The sequence below is a fragment of the Mya arenaria genome, chromosome 9 (genome assembly GCF_026914265.1).
Source record: "Mya arenaria isolate MELC-2E11 chromosome 9, ASM2691426v1".
Taxonomy (NCBI): Eukaryota; Metazoa; Mollusca; class Bivalvia; order Myida; family Myidae; genus Mya; species Mya arenaria.
In genome coordinates, this window is record NC_069130.1 from 63,317,514 (window position 1) to 63,337,284 (window position 19,771).

The 19,771-nt window shown below is 38.9% G+C and overlaps 1 protein-coding gene across 1 annotated transcript; it reads left to right on the plus strand.

The window, feature by feature from the left end:
* Nucleotides 1-1,213: 1,213 nt before the first annotated feature.
* On the plus strand, nt 1,214-15,320 carry LOC128203690 (tRNA methyltransferase 10 homolog C-like). The gene is made up of 5 exons (XM_052905215.1): nt 1,214-1,288; nt 8,388-8,876; nt 10,727-11,397; nt 12,804-12,905; nt 13,082-15,320. The coding sequence occupies exons 2-5, from the start codon at nt 8,421-8,423 to the stop codon at nt 13,200-13,202; spliced, it is 1,350 nt and encodes a 449-aa protein (XP_052761175.1). The 5' UTR covers nt 1,214-1,288; nt 8,388-8,420; the 3' UTR covers nt 13,203-15,320.
* The last annotated feature ends 4,451 nt before the right edge of the window (nt 15,321-19,771 follow it).

Here is a 19,771-nt window from a genome sequence, read left to right on the forward strand (position 1 = left end):
GGTCTTTAATTCTGTTTTACTTCATTAATACATTGGGACATTTGACTAAAATAATCTTGTTTTAATGAACATGCATGGGGCAGGGGGACAACATTTCTTCGAATGAACTTGCATGCTACAATTAGATATTTTTAATAACCCTCTGTCAGTAGCGTCCATGGTTGAGTGGTCTTAGTATCTCACTGGTCATATTTTTTTAATAACCTAAAAATATCTGAAATACTTTATATTCATTGATATTTAGCACTAATTGCCAAAGGTGTATGTGGTTTGTGCGTCTGTGCGTATGTCAACAATTGTTAATGTGATACAGTTATTAGTTTTGATTGTATCTCAATTAAACTTGTACAGTAGTTAGATAATCATGAGAGCTTGGTTTCTTTCGAAAATGATTATGGCCCTATTTTAAGCCAAGTCTAGACTACCTGTTTTAAGCCTGACTATTCGAAGACGTGATCAAAGTGACCAAACTTGGTATATTAGAAAGAGTTTATAGAGCCCTTCCATGGGATTGTGTTCAGGCCCCCTAGGGTCAACGTCACTATTACTAGAAATAAAAAATGGTTGGTATAACTTCAGTTAGGGTTGTCATATTGCAGCCAAACTTGGTATATATAAAGAGCTTATATAGACGTTTCATGGGATTGCACTTGGGTCCCCTAGTGTCGTCACTGGTACTAAAAATAGAAAAATGGCTGGTACCAAATAACATGAGTTTGGATTGACATATTGTGTCAATAAATTTGGTATAGGAAGAGTTTATGGATACCTTTCATTTGATTGGGTTTTGGGCCCCTTAGGGTCACGGTCGCTGTTACTAGAAATATATTACTGTTTGGAACTGAATGACTTCATTTAGGGCTGACATGTTGTAACCACACTATGTTGAAAGAGTTTATGGAGGACTTTAATTGGGTTACCTTTTAGGCCCGCCCCTAAGGTCAAGGTCACTGTAACTTGCAATAAAAACAAGTTCAAATTGAATTTCACAATGAAGGCTAATTAAAGGTCTGTCCATTATTGAAAAACAAGTTTGGTCTCATTGCTGCACTTGTTGACGATATTTTTGACAGGCACATGTTTACCTCATTAATATGCCCCCCCCCCCGAAGAAGAGGAGAGACATATTGTTTAAATAACTCTCCCAATTGCTGCCAAAACGATTGATAATCTACAAGATCTACCAGCCATGGCACATACAACGGTAAACTTGTTGTGTGCTACCCGATCCAAACTTGTTATTTGCTGCCCTTCAACACACACATTTGACAACTTTGTAACTCTTTTGGTAGGTATTTGATAGCTAATAATTGATTTCAAGGACGAATCCTATTTTCAATCATTCGGGTCGTATGGTAAACATATGCAGCCGAATTTACGTGTGTATTTACTTTTCTTACTGAAGACAACTTAAGAGTCGCGAAAATATGTGACAAATGCAGTTTGCGGAATCATTTTTGCATAACACAGTGTTACACAGACTACTGAATAACATGGGTCGGTATAAAACGCAGCTATTTTCGCAGCCAATATAGACATGACGCAGAAAACGCATGCAATATGTAACAATATTAAAGCAGACATGTAGGGAAAGGGTGTTTATGGCCTTAATTAGTGGGGTCATCTGTCTGAATTACGGACACTACGGACCATGGACATTACGGACCAGACACTACGGACCAGATTTAGGGACATTACGGACCAGATTTAGGGACATTACGGACCAGATTTAGAAATTTACGGACCAGATTTAGAAACTTACGGACCATGATTTAAACACATTTTTTTTTAATTATTTACTCATTAGTTTTTAATTTGTTAATAAATACTTGAATATGAGTGCTCAGTATGACGTTAAATCTTCCATAAAACTGTGAAAAATCGCGTGAAGTTCGAATAGATCGGCAGTTAAATCAGTTAAAAGCAACAGAAGATATATGTTCCAAAACAGTTTATTTACCAAAATAAATCGAGCACATATAAGAACACGTGGGTGATACTGGCGGCTGCGGACATCTGGCTACCCTCAAGAACACTGTCTGTTGTTGGCAGTCGCATGATGTGGTCGGGTGGTCGGACGTCGCTGTGGTTGATCGTCTCGTCCTATAATGTTAAAATGTTTTAAACACAAGCTATTGGTTCATCAGTTTTAACCATTTCTGAAACTAAAATTTGTCGAAATTTGAAATCTATGTTAGTTATATGTTTACCAAGTTCTGGTCGAGTTTCATCATTACACGTGATGCACGTGAACTCTAACTCGGTCCCATCCACGTTCGCAGCATCATACTGGGCAATGGATATACCGGTACCACAGCGTAGATGTTGCCAACGTTCACATATGTCGCATTCCACGGCGCGGTGGTTTGCATAAACACCTCTAGACCAGTGGATACAACGAGCGCAAGGCATACTTATAGATCTTTTCAGTTTTATGGCAGAGGAAATTTTGAGGATGTAAGGGGGGGGGGTGAGCTTATTAACCCTCGCCATCGGGTTATACCCATTCGGCGAGCACGCTACGTTTTACAGTATTTCTACAGATTTAATAACATTTAAAACATATCGTCTTTAATCGTAGCGTGGGTGCTTTGGACTGTATATATATATATAAATATTCCTACACAGTATGTATAAATCTCTGGTTAAAAATTCAATATTTAAATAATATCTTAAGACTCTATCACATACGCATTAAAATCAAACACTTCAAATACATCATATACAAACATTTTAGGCTCAGCCTACATTTTAAAAAAGATGTCTAAATTTTAAAATTCTTTACAATAGTAAGTGTTTATATATACAACGTATCCTTGGCATTATAACAACTAGCTAGTGAGAAATTGTATTTTTTTTTTTTAAATGACAGATTTCTCACTAGTTAGTTTCCTAGTATGTAAACCTCAACTCTTGCTTTATATTAAATAAACGATGTGTGTTTGTTGCAATTCTTGCAAACTGATTTTTAAAACTGGCAATTTCTGTTGCCTTAATTAGTTATAATTGTACCCGTAATTATCGGCGGTATATTACAAAAGAAACAAACATTACAATGACAACCTTTAATTGGCAATCATAAAAGTGTGAACACCCATTGTAACGGCGCACTTTCAATTAAATCAGATGAAACGGAAAACAAACAAATATGACTATTCAAAGTTTATTTCAGAAAGCAATCGATCACATATGAAAACATTAATATTCACATTTACAATTAGAAGATAAACACATATTACGTTCATTATTATTCATTATTATTCGTATTATCATTATACTTTATTAAAAATATATTGATGTTTAACATTGGAATTTCATGGGATTTTTCAGTTACATTAAAGATAATTGTCATACTGAGCACTAATATTCAAGTATTTATTAACAAATTTCAGACCAATGAGTGAATGATTAAAAAAAACAAATGTTTAAAAACAATATAAATCATGGTCCGTAAATTTCTAAATCTGGTCCGTAATGTCCCTAAATCTGGTCCGTAATGTCCCTAAATCTGGTCCGTAGTGTCTGGTCCGTAATGTCCATGGTCCGTAGTGTCCGTGACCCATCTGTCTTACATGCGGCAGTTGCGTTGACATGACCCATTCTATGGCCACACCTCCTCTTTGAAAAATTAGTATTTTTTTTCAAGACCCAAATTACTTGTTGATATATCAACCGAAAATTCACAGAATTATTTTTTCCCCCAAAAATACTAATATTCTGATTAACGGTTGACATGTTAAGACCCTGGTATGGACAATGTTGTTTACTTAAAGCTTGTAACTAGCTTATTTTTTAGCCAATTGTCTCCAAACATCTTGCATCCTTCTCAGAATATAATAAAGTTTCAGAAAATGTACACCTTTGTTAGGGTCCGCTGTAGGTGGAGTATGTGCAATCATAGTATAACATTCAGTTATAGACGGAAAAACGTTCATAGTAAGTGTGTATACTTGGTTGGTAATATTCAAATTAGCAAAGCCAAGGCTCCGTGAGGATTGAGAATTTACGATATAAAGAGCAGTGTACCCTTTCTCTGAAGGGATCTGTTGGTCTTGTTTGGCTCTAGCCACAAGAGCATTTAGAGAACTTTTTTTAACATTTGGATCTATATTCATTTTGTTCCCTAAGCGCCACTAGTTAACTGAGCAGTACCTTTGTAAAATATATTCTTCAACTATTACTCCACAATACTTAACACAAAAGTTACACCTTAATTATTTTAGCCAATACCTTTTACTTATTACACTTGTGTTTTATGAAACGCAAATAATTAGTTTAATTTAGATTGACTCCCATCAATAAAGCATGGCCATTTTGAAACCATGTAGCAGGTGCCTGTTATCTCTCTGCTCGATATACTTAGCGCTGGGATCTGTCATTATTGGCTAGGAAAACAACAACTGGGTTATGGACGTGTAGAGTCGCCAAATAAAAAATTGTCAAAGACTCGGAAGCCGATGTTTATATGGACTAGTTTGGCTCGCACCTTTCACCTTTAATACATTTCCATCAATAAAATGGAAATTTTAAGACCCAAACTCCGAAAACCCCTAGGTAGGCAATTCCTTATCACCTTCGCAATCTGTGTTTTATACAAAATTTTGTTCGTTTCGTCAAATTAAACAAACGAGATCTATGTATTAGTTTGTAATGCATAGGTGCATGCAAATTATCACTAGTATAAAACAATGTTAATTTTTTTTTAGAAGCAATTTGCTTTCTTATATTTCCGAAATTTCACTTACTTAAACGGAAATACACTTTTTTGAGTATGGTCCTTACTACCAATACATTTTTAGCCAGATTTTTCATCGAAAAATAACAGGTTATAGAATGGTGAAAACCGGGCGGGCGGGTGTTAACAATTCTGCCTTAAACTTTTCATTTTATGTAATACAATCAAGAGTTTATATCCAAGTGGTTATCAAACTTGGTTAGACTATTTGTCGGCATGTTATCTTGAATATATGAATATGGGTCATCTTGGGTCAAAAACTAGGTAACTAGGTCATATCTTTAGAAGAAATATTTCACGGTAATAAATTCAACAATTTTTGTCAAATCTTGATGAAACATGGTCAGAATGCTTGTCAGCGTTATATCTTGCATATTTTTAATATGGGTTAACCCGGGTCAAAATCTAGGTCACTAGGTCAAATCTTAGGAAAAATATTTCCATGTCATAAATTTAACATTTTTTGTTCATATCTTGATGAAACTTGGTCAGAATATTTGTTTGCATAATATCTTGCTTATTTTTGATATCGGTCCTCTCGGGTCAAATTCTTGGTCACTAGGTCAGATTTTAGGAAAATATTTCTACGTCATAAATTTAATAACTTTTGTAAAATGTTTATAAAACTTGGTCAGAATACTTGTCTGCATACAATCTTGAAAGTTCTTTAATATGGGTCATCCCCGGTCAAAATCTAGCTCTCACGGTCAAATATAAGGAGAAAGAATTCCACGGTCATAAAAATTAACTAATTTTTGTCAAATCTGTATGAAACTTGGTCAGAATATTTGTCTACATGTTGTCTTAAATATGGGTAACCTCAGATCATAAACTAGGTCACTAGGTCAAATCTTAGGATATATTTTCCAGATTGCCTTTCAAGTGTTTACCATTATCATTTAAGGTTAACCATTTCACATAATCATGCCTACACAATGCTTACCAAACTTATCAATATCAGTCAACAACAAAATTCAATTGTATCCCAATCATGAATTTGATGTCTACCCATATTTTTAAAAAAATTAAATTTTAATTTACTTTTAGAATATTTGTGTACATGATATTTTAGATGATAAAGACTAGTGTGTCATCTAAGGTCAAAAACTAGGTCTCTGGGACTTGATAAAATTCAAAATTAATTTCGACCATCTTACAACAAGAAACATAACTCCGTTTTAAGCCTAAATATAAATTATGGCCCTTAATTTTTTTTATTTTTTTTTAAATTTCATTTGAAAGGCATATTTGTATATTCTTAACCACATTTTCATAATGGGAAATCAAGTTATTTGAATGACTTGCCTCATTGTTTGGGTGGGCTGGTGGGAGGGCAGCATCAAAGTAACCTTATGTATCGAATAATTTTAGTTAGGTTTGACATAAAGAGACCAAACTTGATATTATTACATCCTTATTATATTCTAAGTCAAAGCGGCGTAGTCGAGCGCGCTGTCTTTCAACGGCTCTTGTTATTATAGTTATCTCCCACTCTTTAAAGATTTTTTCTGTCGTTGTAAAGCATATCATTTGTGTTTTCCGCATTCTAGTTTCATTGCATTGTTAAATATAACGTAATAGAAGTATGAAGGTAACTCATGTTCGGTAGTTGGCAAATCACTGATTTAATATGGCATAACTAATTGTCTTAATACCTCCCCTTTCTTTGAATGATTATTATTTAGCTTTCAATTGAAATACATGTATCATATGAAATAACCGTGTATGTAGACTTTTTTTTTTTTTTATTTCATCCATTGCTTAATAAATGGAAATTATAAGTATATGTAAAACAGTTTAGTATTTTTGCAAAGACTTGAGATGTCAATATTTCAGTATTATTTAAACACAAGCGAAAGTATTGTACATATTCAAGCCTTTTTCTATAATTCCCACAGGTCTAACTATCAAATCCATTCCCCTAGCAAATATTTACATGATATTTTCCCAATCTGGATTAAAAAATAAATAAAAAACAACAACATTTTTTTGGTGAAAGTGTTTTTACCTGCAATGGTTCATTCAACATCTTAATGAATTGTTTGATGTTAAGTTTTGGGGATTTGGGAATTCAGAAATAGTTGTTTTTCATCACATTAAGAAATCAGTATATATTACCTGTCATGTGTGTGTATACAACAGGATAAATTACGTCATAAAAGCTACGTGGGAAGGCAACAGTTTGCTTCGAATTATGACTTCAAACAAAGATAACTTTTCTTTTTCTTCATCATTTCAAATGAAACAAAGGGCACTCTATGCAGCCCAAAGAGCCCTGCCTTCATTTTATTACTGGTGTTTGATTAGGAGACAGAAAAGCTTGTTCTTTTAACTGTAAAATCATGTAAAGCGATTATATTTTCTTAAAATGGCATATTTTGGGACGCAAATTTTCCCAAAATGTCTAGGGTATTTCTCCCAAAATAGGCAGAAAAAGGCCTGATTATTGTATGCATCTTGCACGTTATGAAAACTGAGCTTGCATAACAGCAATTGATTACAGTCTTGATTTTCAGCTCACCTGGGCATCATTAAGTGGCGAGCTTGAGCTATTGTGATTGGGTGATTGTCCGTCGTCTGACTGTCGTTCGATATCAACATTTTACTTTAAACAACTACATCTTCAAAAAAACTTAAACAATTACAACTAAACTTGGCAGAAATGTTCCTTTAGTGGTCCTCCTCCAGGTTCCTTCAGTTTAAGTGGTTCCATGCAGAACAAACTTTGAAAATCTTTCACAGAAATGTTCCTTAAAGTGACCCCCTATCAAATTCCTTCAACTCATGTTGATTCATATAAAAACATGGCCGCCAGGGGGCGGTGCTACTTTATGTCGATATGGACAAATTTGAAAATCTTCTCTTCAGAATCCACTGGCCCTATTTTAAAATAATTTCACAGAACCTCTTATCACATTTATTCACCCCATGTTGATTTGTAAAAAAACATGGTTTCCTGGGGCATGGGCTCTTAACTTTGAAAGTCTTCTCTTCATAAACTATTGGCCTAATTACAAAATTACTTCACAGTTACATTCCTAGGGTGACCCTCTTATCAAATTCCTTCACCCATGTTGATTTATAAAAAAAACATGGTTGCCAGGGGCGGGCTAGTTACCACTTTATGTCTATATGGAAAACATCTTCTCTTCAGAAACAATTGGTCTGATTTCAAAATACTTTCACAGAAATGTTCATTAGGTGACCCTTTTATCACGTTAATATTGTTTTCTGTCTTTTTTTCATGATTATTTTATTATTTAACAATAATTGCAGACATCAACTTCAAACTTCATGAACTTCTTCACTATAACAGCAGTGGTCAAAATTAACATAAGCTTGCAAACCCTGCATTGGTAAAATGTCTTCTGGGCTTGCTCAAATTCTGAATTTTATATAGCAGGGATTGTTAAAAAAATTGATGCCCAGCGATAGCACAAGAATTCGTGCTTGTTCATCCAAAAGTCTAATTTAGATGACTGTTACAATGTGGTCTTTTGTGACAAGGTGTTTAAATCCAACTTGAATGATGTTTTATATGGGCAAACGTTTGGGCGGGCAGCGGCCAGTATGTTGTCGGATTAATTACTTCATAACCCTAAGTCGGAATTCCAATTATAATTTCTATTGCACTACATTCTGTTTATTTCAGGAATACACGACAATATCCAGGAATCCAGTAAATATGTTTCAAGCACGGCTTGTCTTTCGGCGAATATTATCTACAAAACAGCCATGTTTTTCCAAAAGTTTAAAGACCTTTTTAAGAAGAAGACAATTCTGTAGCAGTGCTGATGTCACTAGCATCACTGGAAACACTCTGAACAACGCTGTAGATAACCACAGCAACACTGCAGACAGAATTAACAGTTCTGCAGACAGGCTAAATAGTATTGCCATTGACCAAAACAGTGCTGCAGATAGTGAAATTAGTTCCGGAAATAGAGTTAATGAGAGAGTCAATGGCAACATATCGGATAGTGACAATGAAGGTGTTCCATTAAATCATTATAAAGGGAATATAAGGCAGCATAGACTGGACAAAGCGAAGGAGTTTATGGATAACTTGAGTCCGGAATTGATCGAGAAGAAAAAGCAAATTGAAGCAATAATAGAAGGACTGATTGTATCAAATGCTCTGGTAGGTCATTTAAAGAAAGACTGTTCTTCATGAAACAAGCTCACTTGAATAATTGTATGTTCTTTGAGGAAAAAATGTCATGGTATTGTCTAAGCCTTAGTGTCACCAGAAGCGTCGACAATCTCGGGAACCTTTTGATTTAAGCAAAATATTTTATGTTGGCTATAGTGTAAGTTAACTAAGGAGATTCTTCAAGTAATGAAACTAAACTCTACTTTGACAATGTTCCTATGTGCAGCAAGTCCCATTAATGTGCCATTTGTTCGAGTGACAACCTTATAAACCATTTTCTTAAGAATGTGTAAAGTGGCCAAAATATGGCAACTTTCTTGCAATTCTTATCAATTATGATCAAGTAAACCTGTTTTAAATTGAGCAGGAGAAACTGCTGTTGCAGTTTTTAGCTCACCTGAGCACAAAGTGCTCAAGGTGAGCTATTGTGATCGCCCTGTGTCCGTCTCCATCGTCGTCCGTGGTCAACAATTTGCCTGTTAACACTCTAGAGGTCACAATTTGGGCACAATCTTAATGAAACTTGGTCAGAATGTTACCCAAACAAATCTTGGACGAGTTCGATATTGGGTCATCATGGGTAAAAAAACTAGGTCACCCGGTCAAATTAAAGGAAAAGCTTGTTAACACTCTAGAGGTCACATTTATGACTGTATGTTCTTGAAACTTAGTCAGAATGTATATATTGATTAGCTTTAGGCCAAGCTCGAATCTGGGTCATATGTGGTCAAAAACTAGATCACCAGGTCAAATTTAAGGAAAAACTTGTAAACACTCTAGAGGTCACATTTATAACTGTATCTTCATGAAACTTGGTCAGAATTTTTATATTAATAATCTCTAAGTCAAGTTTAAATCCGGGTCATGTATGGTTAAAAACAAGGTCATTAGGTCAAATCATAGGAAAAGCTTGTTAGCACTCTAGAGGTCACATTTATGACTGTATGTTCATGAAACTTAGTCAGAATGTTTATGTTGTTTAGCTATAGGTCGAATCTGGGTCATGTATGGTCCAAAACTACGTCTCCAGGTCAAATTTAAGAGAAAGCTTGTAAACACTCTAGGGTCACATTTATAACTGTATCTTCATGAAAGTTGGTCAGAATGTTTATGTTAATAATCTCTAGGTCAAGTTTGAATCCGGGTCATGTATGGTCAAAAACTAGGTCATTAGGTCAAATCATAGGAAAAGCTTGTTAGCACTCTAGAGGTCACATTTATGACTGTATGTTCATGAAACTTAGTCAGAATGTTTATATTGATTAGCTGTATGCCAAGTTCAAATCTGGGTCATGTGCGGTCATAAACTACGTCACCAAGTCAAATTTAAGGAAGAGCTTGTAAACACTCTAGGGTCACATTTATAACTGTATCTTCATGAAAGTTGGTCAGAATGTTTATATTAATAATCTCTAAGTCAAGTTTGAATCTGGGTCATGTATGGTCAAAAACTATGTCATTAGGTCAAATCATAGGAAAAGCTTGTTAGCACTCTAGAGGTCACATTTATGACTGTATGTTAATGAAACTTGATCAGAATGTTATTCTTGATGATCTTTGTGTAGTCCTAAATTTGTTTTAATAAAGTCCCCTCTCATTGCACTTTCCATCGCCCTGAAAAACACTTATTCCCTCCCCCTGTCACAATTGCCCTCGCCTTGAAAACACTTATTTCACACTTGAATTGGATCAGGTGAGCGATTCAGGGCCTTCAGGGTATTCTTGTTCATGTTGAGCTATTGCTTTCAAATTACAGAGTATAGTCAGCTGTAACGGCAAGGCTGTTAAACAGTGAATCTTTCTGGTACTAAAATGAGAAACTTAATTTTTAATTTCAGGTGCCAGATAACATTGACCTCATTGACTGGCAACAGTTGCTTGGACGGAATGCCACTTACCATTCAATAGCAAAGTATTGTAAATACTTGTTCTTGGCAGAAACTTCGAAGAAAAATGATCAGCAGAAGAAAATGGCACGAAGACTTGAGTTGCAAGAAAGGAATAAGATTCCCATGCCGGAGGATCAATTCAAGTATAACCTACCTTTATTTCAGAGAGAAATAGTGAAAAAAAATTGGAGCCGTCTAAGATGCCTAACCAGTAGTATCCCTATGATACTAGACTTCAATTATCCTGACTGCTCTATCCGTGAAAAGACACAATCTATGTCACAGCTGAGTGAAATCATGCGGGTTAACTACACCCATCCCCAACCTTGCCATCTTCATATGACAAGTGCGATGGATAATGATTTTTTAAAAGAGTTTCATGAATTAAACGGGGACGTATTATGTGGTACGGTCCACGAAAAACCCTTCTGGGAGGTGTTTCCAAAGGACAATTTAGTGTACCTAACTCCAGATGGTCCTGCGTTGAAGCATTTCACAGGGAATGAGATTTTTATCATAGGCGGTCTGGTGGACATCTATGATGCCGCCCCTGTGTCCTACATCAAGGCAAAAAAACTGGGAATCCGCTGTGCCTCCCTCCCCCTGATGGAGCATTTGTTGTAAGTATTCATGAAGTGCTTTTACACTTATAGTAGGTATTGTCATTATAATTTGTCTTGTAGTTGTCAGTAGCATCATTGTTTACATAAGTTCAATAAATACACTATTGGCACTGGTATCAGCACTGATTGCATAATGAAATTATAAAATTTATAATCATTATTGATTTGAAATGGCATCTCCAATAATTGATAGTTTTTGTCTAATTTCAAATCCCTATAAATGCAACAGTGATACTTCCTATTGATGGCACAGTATCTGCCAGTGTCGGTAGTGTCGTTGTTGGCATTGACAGCATCTTGTAGATACCGGCATCTTTGTTATTGGCATCCACACTATTGATTGTTGGAATCGGTATCATCAGTAGTGTTAACATTTTAAGGGGCAGAATTTTGACACCATTCCAAAAGCAATATAGTCTATAAATTAATTGTTGTAACACAAACCCCTTTTAAACTTAACAAAAAAAGTGTTTTGTATAAAATTAACTTGCATTTTAGGTAATTTCAAAATTGAGGTAAAAGGCTTTAAATTTCCCAAAGTAGGTATTTTTCTCACAAGAAGCATCATTGTGGGCATAGGAACCATCATTGATGGCATTAGTAACATCAGTGTCTTTCTTGATGAAAGAATTCTTGTTGGCATCAGTACCATAATTTCAGTACCATCATTGTTGGCTTCCAAGTACCGTTCTTGTTTGCATCAGCACCTTATTTGTCGGTATATGTACCATAATTGTTGGTATCAGTACCATAGTTGTCGACATTTGTACCATGATTGAAGGCATCAGTACCATGATTGAAGGCATCAGTACCATACTTGTTGGCATTTGTACCATGATTGAAGGCATTTGTACCATGATTGAAGGCATCAGTACCATGATTGTTGGCATCAGTACCATAGTTGTTGGCATTTGTACCATGATTGAAGGCATCAGTACCATGATTGAAGGCATCAGTATCTTTGTTTGCACCAGAGGCAACATTGTTGGCATCTGTATCATCTTATTTGGCATCTGAAGTATCATTGTTTGTACCAGTAGCCTCATTGTTGGCATCTCATTTATCATTGGTGGTATGCATAGCAATTGCTTCATTGTTGGCATCTGTATGTTGACTTCTGAAGTTCATTATCATCATGTAGCATTGTTGGCATTGGTTGACATCCATGCTTGAATGGTTGGGATTAGAAGTATCACAGTTGACATTTATATCATCACTGTAATCATCATTGTCAATTTTGATGTGGCAAATTGGAAAACCAAGTCTTATTACCATAACTCCATCTTAAATATTTTGTAGGTTTATGAATGTCACTGGATTAAGGCTGACCTGTATTAGCATAAAGAGTTACTATAAGTTTCATTGTTCTTGTTAAATAAGCAAGATGTTTTTTACTATTTTAGCATACATGACAAAAAGCGGCTCCCACTAAACCATGTAGTCCAGATCATGTTGGACTTTATGCTGCACCATGACTGGCCTCGAGCATTCAAATCACTCTCCAAGTAATATTTACATTTTTCAACAAACATGCAGAATTATTGAAAGTCCATTTAGGTTGATTCTTTCTCTCTAACTTGTGGGAATAATTTACAGATAACACTGAAGACTTCCAGATTTTACTAAATAAAAGAAAACATTTTCCTGTCTTGTAAACTACATTTAAGTAATGATCTTCCAGGCGCAAGTACTTCCCAAAGACACAGGAGGGCTGGAGAGGGAAGCAGTTGGCACAAGAAAGGTCAAGGGATAGCAGCTTTGTGAAAAAAATAAAAAGATATGAGCAACACATCACGTATTAAAGCAGTGGTTATATGTATAAGGATACACTATAATTTAAAAGTTAAAGTTAGGATTAAAATTGTATACTGAAGTTCAGCAAGATGCCTCGCCACAGAGGCTGAATAACAAGATCAAGATTGTGATTTTTGAATGAGGACTGTGTGATACATGCAACAAGACATCTTTCCATAGTGAAAGTTTGAAATTCAGACCTGGTTTTCAAACAAGGAAGCGACATTCATTAAATGTTTGGATTATATTGGGATGATTTTTAGAACTTTGTTGAAGTTGACAACATGATTAATGACATTGTTGTTAACTTTAAAACGTAAACTATTTGATGATGTGCTAATATATTCAGATAAAACAAGTACAGCTGCTGTACAGGAACTTGTCTCAAATCTTATTAGGAACACTACAGGTCAGTGTCTCCTTTAAACTTTCAGAGCAGTAAAAATTGAAAGTTAATTATGATGCCATTAACAAAGTTGTTAACTTTAAAAAAGTACTGAACAATCAGGCCAGTGTGCGGTGTTTTGGGTTTGCATAAAAGTCAGATAAATACAATTTGCTGTATTCGTCATTTCGTGTTGAGGATTATAGTTATGTGGGAAAGAAGCAACACTCAATCCAGTCAACTACATGGCCAGCCCAGCTCAATTTAGAACAACTATATTACAAAACTTGAATTTGAGCTTAGATTTTGAATATTCTTGGTATCTCAACTGTAATGTGTATGTACAATGTCGATATATTCAAGGAACTAACTGTAATTGCCTATTTTTATTTAAAGTCCTTTATTGCATAAATTTCATTGAAAATCAAGCTTATGATGCAGAGAACAATAGGACTCATTTATCAGACATCATAACATGATGTTGCATTTTGCTAATATCAGAAAATAATTTCTAGTATTTAGTTACTTAATTTTTTTATAACTAATTCTGGATTTGGATTGTTTTCCCAATTATGTTTAAATATGATATTGGTAATGTTTATGTGATAAGATCAATTTTGCTGCTAAAATATTTTTAAGAGTTAAATGTTTATGCCGCAGTTGTAATCTGAGTTGGGTTATGTATTTTATATTTACTGTTTAATATTGTAGAGAAAATTGTTTTTCATGATTGAAACAGTCGTAAGTTAACAAAATGATCATTGTTATTTGAAATAAAGGTTTTAACTAGGGATGGCAATGAGTACCCGAGTACTCGATCGAACGTCCGAGTACTCGAGTACCAAATCACTACTCGAGTACTCGGAAAAAAAAATCTATAAAAATCACCAAATACACGATTTACAGACATAATATCAGATCTGGTTAGTTGCCAAAAGGACATTGTACGGTCCCTCTAATCCCCGCTGTGTATACAATTGACCTCAATAAATTAGTTGACAGTTGTTGTGATAGTTGCAAACTGTCAACAAAGGACCCCTATTTCAAATTAGCACTGATATCAATTAGCGAAGTTTTGATAGCGGTACTTTCACCTACACAATTCTATTGTATACCAATTAGTTTAAACATTATATATTTTACAACTATTGTGAAGAAAGCTATGATAGCTTGTACTGAGTCACTCTCGTTGGCACGATGTTGCGCGAGAGTGTGGCCTTGTGTTGTGGGGGAAACCGGAGAAAACCCACTTGTCCGGCTTGGTGACCACTAACCAAACTCACATGCGCCCAGGCCGGGAATCGTACCCGGGTCGCCTTGGTGAGAAGTTAGTGCGCTAACCACTGCGCTAACCGGACAACCAAATACCAATTAGAGACCTTTCACCAAACAATGGACGCTAACGAGCGAAAGAGTATCGACCGTTACGAGAATTGATTTCTTAATGGGCGTATTTTAATTATTTTTGCAATGATTATCACAATTGATTGGTTGATATTTTAAATAAAGAATTATGAATATTAATGAGGTAAACAACAATTACACAGTACGAAAAACTATCATTTGAAAAAGATAATTTGTAGAGTAAACAACTAAAAAACTGAACTTCGTATTGAATTTCGGTCACTTTTTATGTATGCTATTAATTTTCGTTCTTTGAAATTCTGATTGTTGTTCATTTCTGCAGTGCATACTTGTATAAAATGAAACGAATAAAACAAATTAAAAGCCTGAAACAACATTTGTTTTCTATTTATATCATTTTTTGTTAAAATACGTAATGAAAGTTTACTTTAAAGGTGAAAATGACCAACGACCAACGCACAATATACGCCATTAACGATACATGTACATGTTTACAATAACAATGGATAAAATTGAAGACAAGCTTTTGCATCTCCTAGAAGTTGTATTCTTTGGGGCGTTTACCAGTGCTAGGGGCATTATCCTGTGCTTTTGGGAGTTTACCAGTGCAAGGGGCATAAGCCTGTGCTTTTGAGCATTTACCAGTGCTAAGGGCGTAAGCCTGTGCTTTTGGGCGTTTACCAGTGCTAGGGGCTATTAGCCAGTGCTAGATGGCGTACATCAGCGCTATGGGGCATTAGCCAATGCTAGGGGGTGTTTGCCTGTGCTTTGGGTCGTTAACCAGTGCTAGGGGGCATTAGCCAGTGCTAGGTGGCGTACATCAGCGGTATGGGGCATTAGCCTGGGCTAGGAGGCGTAAGCCTGTGCTTTGGGTCGTTAATTTGTCCTTAGCCAGTGCTAAGGGGCGTTAGCCTGTGCCTTGGGTCGTAAACCAGTGTTATGGGGCGAAAGCCTGTGTTAGGCGGCATAAGCCAGTGCTAGGGGGGGGTAACCTGTTTAAGGGGGCATTAGCATATGTGCTACACGACTGAAGCCATTGTTAGAGGGCATTAGCCAGTGCTAGTCAGCGTAAGTCGATGCAAGGAGATTTAGCCTGTGCTTCATGGCGTAAGCCTGTGCTATTAGGCGTAAGCCTTTGCTAGGGGTCATTAGCCAGTGTTAGGGGCATAATCCTGAGCTTGGGGGTGTTAACCAGTTCTAGGGGCATTAACCATTGCTAAGAGGCGTTATACGTGCTTTTTGCGTTAGGAGGCGTGAGCCAGTCGTTATGGGTAAGCCTGTGCCAGGGTGCGTTAGTCTGTGCCTGGCAGCGTTATGTTGTGCTATGCAGCGTAATCCAATGCTATTGGGCATTATCCAGGGCTAGGGGCACTGGCCTGTGTTTGGTTGTGTTAGCCTGTGCTAGGCGGTGTAAGCCTATGCTAGGGAGCATTAGCCAATGCTAGGGGCATTAGCCTAAAGTTGCTTGGCAGCGTTTACAAGTGCTATGTGCGTTAGCTTATGTGGCATAAGGCGCACTTGGGGCGTTAGGCGACATAAGCCAGTGCATGGGGATGTTTACTGGTGCAAGGGGCTTACCTTCGCGTTGGGGCGTTAGCCTGTATTAGGGCCCATGCACCGTGCTTGGCGTCATAAGCCTGTGCTATGTGATGTTAGCCTGTGTTTGGAAGTGTTAGCTTGTGCTAGGCGGTGTAAGCCAATGCTTTGGGGCCTTAGCCTGTGCTAGGTGGGTAAGCCTGTGCTTGGCGGCTTTCAGTCTGTGCTAGTTGGTGCCAGCCAATGCTAGGGGGCATTAGCCAGTGTTATGGGGCGTAAGCTTGGCTTGGTGGCGTCAGCATGTGCTTGGGGCGTTAGCCTTGGCAAGGCGGCGTAAGCCTGCACAATGGTTAACGCTCTTAGCAATGGCTTATGTTCCCTAGAACAGGATAACATCCCCTAGCAATGGCTTACGCCCTCTAGCACAGGTTAACGTGCCCTTGCACTTGCTAACGCCCCCTTACAATGGCTTACGTCCCCTAGTACTGGCTAACTCCTAGCAATGGCTTACGTCTCCTAGCACAGATGAATGTGCCCTAGCACTTGTTAACGGCCCCTTACAATGGCTAACGCCCCTTATCACTGGCTAACAACCCCTTACAATGGCTTATGCCCTCTATCACTGGCTAATGCCCCCTTACAACGGCTTATGCCCCCTACCACTGGCTAACCCCCACTCCTTACAATGGCTTACGTCCCCTACCACTGGCTAACGCCCACTTGCAATGGCTCACGTCCCCTAGCACTGGCTAACTCACCATAGCAAAGGCTTAGGTCCCCTAGCACTGGCTTACTCTCCCTAGCAATGGCTTACTCTCCCTAGCAATGGCTTACGTCCCCAAGCAATGGCTTACTCTCCATAGCAATGGCTTACGTCCCCAAGCAATGGCTTACTCTCCTTAGCAATGGCTTACGTCCCCTAACACTGGCTTACGTCCCCAAGCAATGGCTTACTCTCCATAGCAATGGCTTATGTCCCCAAGCAATGACTAAATCACCATAGCAATGGTTTACATCCCCTAGCAATAGCTTACGTCCCCTAGCACTGGCTTACTCTCCATAGCAATGGCTTATGTCCCCAAGCAATGGCTAACTCACCATAGCAATGGTTAACGTCCCCTAGCAATGGCTTACGTCCCCTAGCACTGGCTTACTCTCCCTAGCAATGGCTTACATCCCCTAGCAATGGCTTACATCCCCTTGCACTGGCTTACTCTCCCTAGCAATGGCTTACGTCCCCTAGCAATTGCTTATGTCGCCTAGCACTGGCTTACTATCCCTAGCAATGGCTTACGTCCCATAGCAATGGCTTACGTCAACTAGCACAGAATTACATCCCCTAGCATTGTCTAACGCCCACTAGCATTGGCTTATTATCCTAGCACTGGCTAACATCCCATAGCACTAGCTAACGCCCCCCCACCCTCTTGCAATGGGTTACATGGTTAACGCCCCCTAACACTGGCTCTTACGCCCCTTGGCAATGGCTAACGTCACCTAGAATGGGCAAAATTCAACTAGCACTGGCTAACCCCCCCCCCCTTTGCAGTGGCTTACAGCCACTAACACTGGCTAACGCTATCATCATGTAATGTATTACGTCCCCAAGCACTGACTAACGCCAGTAATCAAATTCGTCTCCTAACACTGGCTTACGCCATCTAGTAATGGCTAAAGCCCCCTTTCTGTGGCATACGTCTTCATACACAAGCTAACGTCCCCTAACAATGGCTTACGTCCCCTTCCACTGTCTAAAGCTGCCTAGCAATGGCTTATGTCCCCTAGCACTGTCTAAAGTGGCCTTGCTATGGCTTACGTCCCCTAGCACTGTCTTAAGCGGCCTAGCTATGGCTAACGTCCCCTAGCACTGTCTTAAGCGGCCTAGCTATGGCTTACGTCCCCTAGCACTGTCTAAAGCGGCCTAGCAATGGCTTACGTCCCCTAGCACTGTCTACAGCGGCCTAGCAATGGCTTACGTCCCGTAGCACTGTCTACAGCGACCTAGCAATGGCTTACGTCCCCTAGCACTGTCAAAAGCGGCCTAGCAATGGCTTACGTCCCCTAGCACTGACTAAAGCGGCCTTGCAATGGCTTTCGTCCCCTAGCACTGTCTAAAGCGGCCTTGCAATGGCTTTCGTCCCCTAGCACTGTCTAAAGCGGCCTTGCAATGGCTTTCGCCCCCTAGCACTGTCTAAAGCGGCCTTGCAATGGCTTTCGCCCCCTAGCACTGTCTAAAGCGGCCTTGCAATGGCTTTCGTCCCCTAGCACTGTCTAAAGCGGCCTAGCAATGGCTTACGTCCCCTAGCACTGTCTAAAGCGGCCTAGCAAAGGCTTTCGTCCCCTAGCACTGTCTAAAGCGGCCTAGCAATGGCTTACGTCCCGTAGCACTGTCTAAAGCGACCTAGCAATGGCTTACGTCCCGTAGCACTGTCTAAAGCGGCCTAGCAATGGCTTACGTCCCCTAGCACTGTCTAAAGCGGTCTAGCAATGGCTTACGTCCCCTAGCACTGTCTAAAGCGGCCTAGCAATGGCTTACGTCCCCTAGCACTGTCAAAAGCGGCCTAGCAATGGCTTACAACCCCTAGCACTGTCTAAAGTGGCCTTGCAATGGCTTACGTCCCCTAGCACTGTCTAAAGCGGCCTTGCAATGGCTTTCGTCCCCTAGCACTGTCTAAAGCGGCCTAGCAATGGCTTTCGTCCCCTAGCACTGTCTAAAGCGGCCTTGCAATGGCTAACGTCCCCTAGCACTGTCTTAAGCGGCCTAGCTATGGCTAACGTCCCCTAGCACTGTCTTAAGCGGCCTAGCTATGGCTAACGTCCCCTAGCCCTAGCACTGTCTACAGCGGCCTAGCAATGGGTTACGTCCCCTAGCACTGTCTACAGCGGCCTAGCAATGGGTTACGTCCCCTAGCACTGTCTACAGCGGCCTAGCAATGGGTTACGTCCCCTAGCACTGTCAAAAGCGGCCTTGCAATGGCTTACATCCCCTAGCACTGTCTAAAGCGGCCTTGCAATGGCTTTCGTCCCCTAGCACTGTCTAAAGCGGCCTTGCAAAGGCTTTCGTCCCCTAGCACTGTCTTAAGCGGCCTAGCAATAGCTTTCGTCCCCTAGCACTGTCTAAAGCGGCCTTGCAATGGCTTTCGTCCCCTAGCACTGTCTAAAGCGGCCTTGCAATGGCTTTCGTCCCCTAGCACTGTCTAAAGCGGCCTTGCAATGGCTTTCGTCCCCTAGCACTGTCTAAAGCGGCCTTGCAATGGCTTTCGTCCCCTAGCACTGTCTAAAGCGGCCTTG

Coding starts and splice junctions, on each gene's coding strand:
- LOC128203690 (XM_052905215.1), top strand. CDS start 8,421: ATGTTTCAAGCACGGCTTGTCTTTCGGCGAATATTATCTACAAAACAG. Junction 8,877..10,726: donor TGATTGTATCAAATGCTCTG/GTAGGTCATTTA, acceptor TTTTAATTTCAG/GTGCCAGATAACATTGACCT. Junction 11,398..12,803: donor CCCCTGATGGAGCATTTGTT/GTAAGTATTCAT, acceptor TTACTATTTTAG/CATACATGACAAAAAGCGGC.